At 31.0% G+C, this 11,247-nt stretch overlaps 2 protein-coding genes across 4 annotated transcripts; both read left to right on the plus strand.

Annotated features, from left to right (window-relative positions):
* The first annotated feature begins 1,795 nt into the window (after positions 1-1,795).
* Positions 1,796-7,997, plus strand: Lsd-1 (lipid storage droplet-1). Of its 3 annotated transcripts, none has more exons than XM_035888192.2 (8): positions 1,796-1,950; positions 3,810-3,950; positions 4,228-4,413; positions 4,516-4,708; positions 5,008-5,177; positions 5,254-5,511; positions 6,039-6,147; positions 6,995-7,997. In XM_035888192.2, exons 2-8 carry the CDS (start codon positions 3,822-3,824, stop codon positions 7,480-7,482), a joined length of 1,533 nt encoding a protein of 510 aa, XP_035744085.2. In that variant the 5' UTR covers positions 1,796-1,950; positions 3,810-3,821; the 3' UTR covers positions 7,483-7,997. The 3 variants fall into 3 exon arrangements, with proteins under 3 accessions (XP_035744085.2, XP_085520694.1, XP_085520693.1); XM_085664568.1 differs by having other exon boundaries at positions 1,797-1,950; positions 6,039-6,143; positions 6,995-7,390; XM_085664567.1 differs by having other exon boundaries at positions 1,804-1,935.
* Positions 7,998-8,106: 109 nt separating this feature from the next.
* Positions 8,107-11,071, plus strand: LOC118439778 (lipid storage droplets surface-binding protein 2-like). The gene is made up of 4 exons (XM_035861875.2): positions 8,107-8,260; positions 9,320-9,652; positions 9,821-10,067; positions 10,195-11,071. Exons 2-4 carry the CDS (start codon positions 9,341-9,343, stop codon positions 10,479-10,481), a joined length of 846 nt encoding a protein of 281 aa, XP_035717768.1. The 5' UTR covers positions 8,107-8,260; positions 9,320-9,340; the 3' UTR covers positions 10,482-11,071.
* The last annotated feature ends 176 nt before the right edge of the window (positions 11,072-11,247 follow it).

Below are 11,247 nucleotides of genomic sequence, written 5' to 3' on the forward strand. Positions count from 1 at the left end.
GTAAAAAATAAATTAAACATAAAATATGTTTAAAATACTTTTAAAAATATGTTTAAAAATGGATGCTTGAATTAAATTCAGAACAATATTTTTATAAAGAAAATTATGAAAAAAAAAAATAAATAAATAAATAAAAAAAGAAAAAAGAAAGAAAACAAACAAGAAAAAAATCGAAAGATTTCTTACACTGAACGTCCAAATAAATTCGACAAATAACGTCGTTTCTTTCTAAATGGATCAATTTTCTTTGAAACTTTCCTTCATCGCGTCATGATTCGTTTTGTTCATTCGATGTTACATATAAAAATGGCATAAAGTCTCGTTACGATCGAGAGAGAAGAGGCAGGAGATATAAAAGTGGACCTTGATATCGGAAAAAAAAAAAGAAAGAGAAAGAAAAATAATAGACAAAAAAATGAGAGGAAGAAAAAGAAAGAGAGAGAGAGAGAAAGAGAGAAAGAGAATCTTCGAGGGGCGATTGTTTCATAACACAGACGTGAACTCGAGACGAAACAAATAAGAAATAACGAATGAAAATGATGAAGAGTAGGAGAAAGAGAAGTCATTGGTGCAATTCTCTTTTTCTCTCATCTCTTTCTCTTTCTCTCGACACATGCGAGACCTCGATATGAGACAATCGGATCTCGTGGAAATGTAGAAACTGAGAAATCGCCTTAAAACATATGCGTGCACATGTATATCGTTTACGCGAGAAACTTATATAGTACATATATATGTGTAATGTATATATATGCGCATGCATCGGTCTCAATTACTAACTTACTGTGCTCGCGCGAGCATACAACTCAAAGATTAAATCTCCAACGTTTCCCGTATAAAGCCCAAACATTAAAGCTTCGACATGATCTGGACTTTGAACATAATTACGAACGTCTGCCAGAGATAAATTCGACTTTTCCGCTCGTAATTTCTTTTCCTTTTTCTTTCTTGGTAGTGAGAGGGAAAGAGAGGGGAAGAGAGAGAGAGAGAGAGAGAGAGAGAGAGAGAGAGAAAGAGAGAGAATCCTTTAGAGGATGATAATAGGAGGAGAAGTAATCAAAAGTAGACGATCTAGCTCATTAAAAAACTTTTTTAAATAGATACGATCGATTTACTTAGAACGAGACAGTTGTGAAAATTTGCCAATTAGTTAATCGATAAATTAATGATTTTCTTTTGTCAATATCTTAGATACTTAATTAACGAGGCTAGACTTCGAACATTAACTCGGTCCTGTCGATCAATCTATCAAAGTATAACGTTAACTCTTTATAACACAATTCTTCTTCTTTTCCTTCTTTTTCTTTTCTTTTTTCTTTTTTCTTTTTTTTTTTGTTTTTTTTTTCATGCCTAAAAATAAATATTATATAATGTATAATTTATAATACAATTATGCTATACCACGTATAACGTTAATTTGTCAATATCAAATAAAAATGAAAAATAAGATTTCAAAAATACAGATATGTATTCGATTTAAAAAAAATATTATATGTCATTATAAAGGATTAATTGGATGATTATATAATTATACCTTTTTTCCATTTATCCCTTCTCATTTTCCCTTTTTCGATGGAGAACGTATAAGAAGTCCAATTAAACGATCTCATCCTATTTAGAAAAGAAATGTAACGAAAATCGATGGATGGAAGAGAAAGAATTAAAAATAGAGAAGGAGGATAAAAATGAATAAGAAAGAAAGAGAAAAGATGATTCTTTCGCGATGCGCCATTACTGTTGCCATTCCGCGGGCCGCACGTAATCGGCAATGTGTCATAGGTCAAACTTAAGAGATACCGTTTCGCAGTTCTCGACGTGCAGTCAACGACGCCTTCTCAGGCGAAACACCGGACTTTTAATTCTGTGTCACTTGTGTCGGATCCAAACCGGCGACGCGTAATCGGCTGCGTTTGTATCGTCGACGAAAATTTAAAGGTACGGATTACCGAGGTACGTAAAGATCGTGATATTTCTGCAATACTCTATCGGAATCGTTCCATATGTATGATCATGATCGTCCGTGCATATTTACATATGTGTGCGTGCATGTACGCGTGTGTATATACTCGCGCGCGCGCGCACGTGTATGTGGGTGTGTATGTATTGAAGATAGGAGAATGAATAAAAAACAGAAACAGAGAAATTGACATTTTCGTACACACGTGTGTACGAAGAAATAATATGTATGTATGTATATATATATATATATATATATATATATATGTCTGTGTGTGTAGGTGATAAAATAGTAGTAAAATAAAAATAGATGGATGGATAAATTTATAAATATTTACGATTGATCGATAAATAACAAATATCAATATCTTTTCTGTAAATAAAAGGAATAAAGAATCTAGATCTTATCGTTTCAATGAAAGATGTTGAATCATTAGTAGACTCTGAAAGCGATCATTTATCCGTCACGAAAGATCTTAGAAAACAAAGAAGATTTACGAGCAATAGGTGACATGGCAACGATAAATCGACTTCGATCATATCGTATTCTCTTCGAATGAAATTACTTTATTTCCTTCTTTTATTTTTGAGAAAATCCTTTTAGAGGAAATCCTTGTAAAATCCTTTTACAAAAGAGGATACTCTTAAATAGATTAAAATTAAAATAGTTAGAAAAATAAAAGAATAATTTGGAAAGAATTAGAAATGTCGATCGATTTGTTATTGGAAAATTACGTGCATTAAAACCCTGAAGATTTTCGAAGACGATATTTATCTATTTATATAAATAGATAAATATATATATATATATATATATATATATATATATATACTTCTTTCGGTCTGTTCACTCTCTCTCTTTCTCTCTCTCTCTCTCTCTCTCTCTCTCTCTCTCTCTCTCTCTCTTACTCTCTCTCTCTCTTCTTCTTCTTCTTCTCTTGTTTTCTTTCACGTTATCTTGTCCGGCTTATTCTTAATTATTTTCTCGTTCGTTCTCACTTTTCTCTGTTATCTGTTTCGTGTTATTATTACTTTCTCGCGCTTGCGTATCCAACGAAGTGACGCTAACTTAATCGTTAATTAAAGTGGCGCTCATTTCTATGTGCAATCCTTTCAATATTTCTCCTTTCTTTCAATCGTACTTTATCTAGAAAAATTAACCGATAAAAAAAAGAAAAAAGAAAAAAAGAAAAAGATCGTACGAATAAAACAAGATTCTTTTTATATCGAACTTGCGATCATTTAATTTTATAAAAGAGGTGAAAGATAGGAATATATACATTGAAATCATCATCTCCATATTCTACAAAAGGTTAAAATGATTTCGATGATCTTGGATAAATTCGATAAGACGCTTCGGGTCTTTCGATCATGACTTAATCACGAGACAAATTTTTCTCATTTCTCTCTCTCTCTCTCTCTCTCTCTCTTCTTACGATAATTGAATAAAAATTTCGCATACAGGCATAAAATTGTCAAAAAAATCGATGCACTCTGTCTTTCGTCTCATTCGACTTTCACGATCGTCATGGATCGTAATAACAACGATGTTACTGATCGATAAGACAGAAGAGAGAAATGTCATTGCTCTTTATCGTGAGACGTCATTTCTATTTGTTCCACTTTCTCTTTCTCTCTCTCTCTCTCTCTCTCTCTCTCTCTCTCTCTCTCTCTCTCTCTTTCCCTCTCTCTCTCTCTTTCTCTTTTTTTTCAGATGACATTTCTTTAACATGAGATTATTCAAATTTCATACATATGTATCTGTACATACATGAAGTATATATATCATCTAAGGTAGAACATTTTCTTTTGCAAAAATATACTTTCGTTTCTTTTTTTTTTTTTTTTCTTAGCGACGATCACAGATGGCACGAACCAACGCGAAAAGGGTCCATTCGGATCTACCGCAATTTGAATCGATAACGAAACTATCGAGTCTACCAATCGTCGAAAGTAGTATACACATTGCTGGACATGTTTACAAAAGAATAAAGGTACCATCGATTTATCACTTTTTTCTTCGATTGACAATTACGTCATCTTCGAAGAATTTTGAGCAATTGATGATTGCGAAAGTGTTTTTATATAGATAATTAGTCTTTTTTTATTATTAAAATGATATTAAACGATCGCATAGCAACTTTTTAATAATTCTGACTCACTTTTGTAATCATTACTCGGCTTTTCTTTTTGTTTTCTTTAATAAATATTCTCTTAATTGTAATAGTAATAGTATGATAAAAAAAAAAAAAATAATAAAATTGTATTTAGAGTTCGAATTATCTGATGAATTGGAGTCTCGATGCAGCGGAACAATCTTTGGCACTAGCAGCAGCTTCGGCTAAACCAGCGATCTATACTTTTAATGGACCAATTATGACGATCGATCAGCTACTTTGTAAAGGGATCGATATTGTTGAGCACAGAGTACCGGCGGTACATATTCCTCCTCAACAGGTGATCAATTAACAATTTTTCTTAAGATTTGTCAATCATTTTATACTCTTTATGCATGTCTAATGATATTATTATTTTATTCATTTCTTTTTTGTCATATAGATGTATTGGAATACTCGAGAATACGTAGCAAATAAAATTTTAAGACCGGTTCTAATGCGTGCTGGTAGCATGAAGCAAATTGGAAGTCACGCTGCCAGTATTGCAGTCGACACATTGGACGGTGCTTTAACTGTTGCAGATCAATACGTTGATCGATATTTACCTGGTGACCCAGCTGATAAAACAATCGATGGTATTATTTCTTTTTACCCTATACGTATTATTTAAGAAATTTATATCAATATATTTTTATCAATATATTTTTATCCAATGTATTTTCTCAAGTATATTTCCAATATATTGAATTGATAAATAAATTCCGGAATTAATATATTAATGTATTAAAATTATAACGGAATAATTTTAATATATTATACAAAAGTATAAAATATTAATAATTCAAATCCGACAGTTAAAGAATTTAATTCTTTTTATTTTCTTTTTTCTTTTCTTTTTTTTTTTTTTTATTATTATTTTCTTCTTACGTTACAGAAGTTGATACGAACGAACCTGTCAGCAAGACGACTCGTACGATTAAACACGGTGCAAGATTTTCAATAAAATTACAAAGGAGATTGACACGTCGTACACTGGCTGAGGCTCGAGCTCTCAAAGATCAAGGAACCGAATGCATTCACGTATTTTTCTATGTAATAGAATTGGTAAGCTCTTTTCTATTTGTAAAATCATAAATCATAATATTCATTAAAATATAAATAATTTTGTTTCTTTTTTTAGCTTGCAACGGATCCAAAATTAGCTTTGCAGAAAGCTAAAGAATTATGGACCATATTGAGCCTACCCGAACCCGAGAATCAAGCACGTCCAGCAAGCTTGGAACAATTGCTCGTCCTATTGACAAGAGAATCAGCAAGACGCATAGTTCATCTCGTAAATGGTGCAACATCTTTAGCCGCTAAAACCCCACGATGGATTGGCAAACTTCTCATCAGGATCTCTCGACGTTTACTGACGCTAACGGATGCCACTTTGAAGGTCGAATCTCCGAATCTTAGATCCGAAATTAGCCGATTTCGAAAATGGTTCGAGGTCGATTTGAGCTCTCTTTTCTTTCCTTTCTTTATCATCGATTACAGTCTCTTTCGTATCAAATATTATATCACCTATGCGATGCATAAAAGTTACAACATAGAACGAAATTTTGAAGCGACAATATATAATATGGATGACGATTCTGATTTGTATATCAATGGATCTTGGTCAAATTAATGGAATACTTTTTCTTTTTCCTTTAAAAAAAAAAAAAAAAAAAAAGAGATTCAGGTCGACCTGAAACCACCCTAACGAATAATAATAGATACGTGCATATATAATTTTAATATTATATACATAATATCTCTCTCCTATTGACTCGGTCCTTCTTAAGATAATAGAAAAATTAAAAGAAAAAAAAAAAAAATTAAAGAAAAAAAAAGAAATAAAAATAAAAAAATATAATGATGAATTGATGATTACGAAATGAGATAGAGAGAATTGGCAAAGGATTTGATTTTGATGCGTAGGCGGTATCTATAATCGAAAAGGGAGAGACAGCGAAGACGAAGCAGATGTCCGTGACGATCCGTTCTGTGGTACGGAAACTCGGAACGAATACGAGTAGGTTGCTGGTGCGTAAGTACTCGGTCCGACGTCGGCGACGAAGACGAGGACGACGACGGGCTCGACGACGTCTTAGCACGAGGACAGTCCGTCGTTGCTCGCATGAATCCTTGGAATGATTTGATTTTATCTCTTCTTTACCTTTTTTCCTTCCTTTCCTTTCTTTTTTCATCCTTTTTCACCCACTGGAGACCGAAGATACCGAACGAGAATGTGTTTATTATGTATAAAAAAGAAGAGAATTATCGGCACGGTTCTTTCAACGACATTTGTTTTAATTTTCTTTTTATTCTTTTAATTATTTCAACGAAATTTATTATACTTAATATATAGATAATATTGCTGTTTTGTTAACGTTATATATATATATATTTTTTTTTTATTTTTTTATTTTTTTATTTTTTTTTTTTTTTCTTTTGATCGAAATAAAGAATCGAATGGTAAAACCCTGTTGCAATCTTTCCCATCTCAACGTGTTAACTCTGAAAAAAAGAAAAGAGAAAAAAAAAAGAAAAAGAAATAAATAAAATGGAAAAAGAGTAATTCTGCCGTGACGATGATAACTTTCTTTTTACATTTTCAATCACATTGTAACTCATTCATTAATGTAACAAGTAACTATTAACAAATAACAAATTTCTTCTTTTTTTTGTTTTTTCTTTCATACTTTTTCATGTCTTCCAAAACAACAAAGATATTTCAAGTTTTTTGTGTTTAATTAAGAACACCTTCAATATAATATATTAATTAAATGAAGAAAAATAATACGGGAATACTTTTTTCTTTATTAAACGATCAGATCGAATTCATTTAGAAAAAAAAAATCAACTCACTTATTCTGCGAGCGATTTTTCTTCAGGAACAATTAGCGGCAATACTCGTCGATCCTCCCAACATACGGGACACGGTGACTACAACAACGACAGCATCAATGAACTCGACAGGAACAAGGACAGGGACAGAAAATACAACAATGATAACAGGCACCGGGACGACAATGACGACGACAACAACGTCATTAAAGATGCGTCGAATGCAGGATCTACAACAGAACCACAACAACCACACATCGATGATTTCCGATCCACCGATAAACGGTATCGAGTAACAAAGCAAAGCCTGGAAACTGTCTCGGGTGGGTTTCTTTCCCCTACCGACGGAAAGCTTCTCGATTACGCGCCAAGGTCAATGGCACATAGAAATATTACGACTTCTACTGCTGTTTCTTCATCGTCATCGTCATCATCATCATCATCATCATCATCAACAACAACATCATTGTCATCGGCATTGTCACCTTCTTCTTCTTCTTCTTCGCGTCGTCGTGTAACCGGTAAACGTTCTTAATTGATAATGTGTAAAGGAATGAGGGAAAAAAAAGGAAGAAGAAGGAGAACAAAAATATTGATTTTACTTATTCGAGAAAATTTCCAAGATACAACTCATTATTTTTACTAACTCCGTTCTTATGATAAAAGTACATATCTATAACGTTTAGAGAGAATGAGATAGAAAGAAGAAGAAAGAGAGAGAGAGAGAGGAAAAAAGGGGGAATGAGATATATATTATCACATTAATCTCGCACTTTATTTTTCTTTTCTTTTTCATTTTCCTTTCGTCTTAATATATTTTTGTTTGTTCTTCTTCTTTTCATATACATATATCTACGTATTGTATAATGATTCGGGATATTACAATTAAGGCGTGTTAAATATGTTAACGTTAAATAAGGAAGGATCGTCAATTTCACCGTTTTTAACAATAATCGTAAATATAAGAGTCGAACGTCTAATTACCTGTATTGGTTCTACTGTAATTCGATGTTATTATTATTGGTGAAAAATAAATGTATCTATAAAGTATACGAATCGTCATTGAAAAGTATGTTACTATTTAAGAATATATAAATGTTTATTTAAAACGAGATTGAAAATTCCCTATGCGTGAATGAAACGAAAGCCGCCATGCATTTCTATTGCGCATGCGCAATACGTTGCTTTACGAGTTCGTGGAAGGTAACGCATCAGACGCGTGTCATCTACCACAAAGGGAGGACGTATTTTCGTTCGTTGTTCCTGTAAACTCAAGTAACCTTTGAAATTCAAGAGGAATTGTTATCGAATACGTAAGTATACAATTTATTTAACAATTCTTCTTATTTTTTTACTTCGCCAACATTGAATTCTAGAATCTTTAACAATTTTTATAAGGAAAGAACATTAATAGGGAACATAAATTGTGATATATATATATATGTTATACCTTTGTTTAAGAATGGGTTTATTCTAATTTTAATACGTAAGTGTATTATATATATAATACATATATACATATATATATATATATATATATATATATATATATTTGTTATATATTGATATGTTTAAAAATTTACATTTAATTTCCATATGAGAATTAACAAACATATTTCTTTTATATTTAAATTATCTTTTTAAAATCTTTTAAATACATTATGAAAGAATTTAAACTTGGTGAGATCGCTGTGGATAACGAAGTTTCCTCATTTAAAATGCACCGACGCACGCTAGAAAGATATTTCTAGACTATCGCGAGACGCTTTTATCTATTATAGAAGGGTCGTTTTCGTTCGAGAAAGTAGGAAGAAGCATAGCGTTCACGTATCTCCAGTGAACGATGCATGGAATTTCATTCCGTTGACCTCATCAACGCTTGTCGCAACAAGAAACATGACTGATTTTAATTTTGTATTATATTCTCATAGAAAGATACAAGAAAAATTAAATACTTTCTAAACGTTACATTTGAATCTTGTTCGTATAATATGTATTTAGCTAATAAAAAAAAAAATATATATATATATAAATATATATATTCAACACAAACGTACTTGAGAAATATAAACACCTCGTATATAATAATTTCGAGGATTATTATTGTTATATATATATATATATATATATATATATATATATATATATATATATAGTTATCTGTAGAATTAAAACTTTGTGTTACATTTAATGTATTCTAAACTTAATCGAAGATAAGAAATAAATTGTATCAGATGATAAGATCAAAGACAAAAAATAAGATATAGGTATATATATATATGTAGGTTGATGATAGATTTTATCAGTGTCAAAGAATTATTCACTTATTATATTAATTTATACGAATAATATTTTCAAAAATTTTTTCTCAGAAATTTTTCGTCGAAATAAAAATGGCTATAGAAGCTCCACAGCTACCTCACTTCGAAGTTTTCCATCGTGTTCTCGAGCTTCCGATGATTGAAATGGCTTTAACAAAATCGGTAGAAACTTATACTAAGTTGAAAGGTTCACATTGGTTGGTACATTGGGCTCTAACAACAGCTGAAAGTTCTTTCGAGAGTGCTACCAGACATGCTGTACCCATAGCCACTCCCCTAGCTAAGAAACTCGAGAATCCTATTCATTTTGTCGACCACACGCTCTGCCTCGGTCTCGACAAAATCGAAGAAAGAGTACCATTGGTGAAGGAGAAACCCGAGCAGGTAGGTAAATCGATCTTTGCTTCGTGAGAACGTAACAGGAAGAACTTACATATAAAGCAAATATATTTTCTCCCATCGAAAAAAAAAAAAAATATTCTCTCCTTCGAAATTATCTTTACCTCTTTTTTTCTTTTTCTTTTTTTTTCTTTTTTTTTTTTTTTTTTTTAGATTTTAGCGAATGCCTACGGTCTAGCCGTAAAGAAAGTTCAACCAGCAGTTTCAACGATTTATCATGTGAACGACGCATTAATAGAACAAGCTACAAATCTGAGAGATCTAAGCTGGAACAAAGCGAATCAAATTTTGGAAACTCATTATGGTACAGCGGCCGTAAAAAGATTGGACAATACCGCGATAGTCATGGACAATTTGATAGATGCATATTTTCCTGCCATTGAAGAAGAAGATCATACTGGTGAGTAATTATATGCGAGAAAGTAGAAATAAAATAAATACGGAATAAAAAAATTAAATAGGAAAGAGTCAAAGAGAAAGGTTGAAAGCAATAAGCAATGGAAATAACGTGAACTTTCACTTAACAGATTCTACTATGAAAACAGAGGAAGAGGACAAACTCCTTCATAGTTTACAAACCGTCGGCCGTTTATCCAATAAAGCAGCTCGACGCGTCTATATAAATATCATTCATCGTACGAAAACTCTTAACAAGGATAATCTAAGAAGATATATCGCTTTTCTCTTGGAATTTTTACAACTTACACAATACATAAATGCGATCAATGAAAAAGTTGTCGAGTTAACTAGTCCTCGTAAAGGCGAGAACGTTAACAATCAAACGTCAAATAACCAAAACTCGAATTCAAAATAATTTCTAATAATTTACATTATTTTATCTTTATAAGCATTTTTTTTTATCATAATTCATTATATTTCAATTATATAATTAATATCATTTAATCAAACGTATTTCTCTCAATAAAGTAAAAATATTGTTCGTAAGAAAAAAAAAAAAAAAAAAAAAAAGAAAAGAAAAGAAAAATATAAGTAGATTAATATAAATCGTATTCTTGAAAAACGATCTTGAAATTTCTATTTATATCATATTGTCGTCTGCATTTCAAATCCTTTCGTAATATATTTCAAATTTCTAATCCAAAGTTCATATTTGTTTATCTATTCCATATGTGATATTAAAAGAAGAATAATAGCTTACAAATCTATATATGTAATTGATAAACAGAGATAACTCGGAGAGAAGCATTTCAACCTTTGAATATTATATTCGAATGACAACATTAAAGTCTATCAGGCTTCCCTGCATTGTTGATTTTCGTTATCTTAGATATATGAATTTCAATCAGATTACTCATAAAATCTTCTTCTTTATAAAATACGTTTTAAAATAAAATCTACATTTCTTAAATAATATTATAAAACTAGATTAAGAAAAATATAAATATAACATATTTTATAATGATAATAATAATAATTCATATATATATATCAGCACAAATAAAAAGACTTTTTATACTTATATACATTGATTTTTATCATATTTTTATCATCTTTTAAAATCGATTTATATAGTCTACGATAGTTCAAGGTAAATAATACAAAAATATAACGCAATGATA

Source organism: Vespa mandarinia, chromosome 2 (genome assembly GCF_050613455.1).
Source record: "Vespa mandarinia isolate Hongniang chromosome 2, ASM5061345v1, whole genome shotgun sequence".
Taxonomy (NCBI): domain Eukaryota; kingdom Metazoa; phylum Arthropoda; class Insecta; order Hymenoptera; family Vespidae; genus Vespa; species Vespa mandarinia.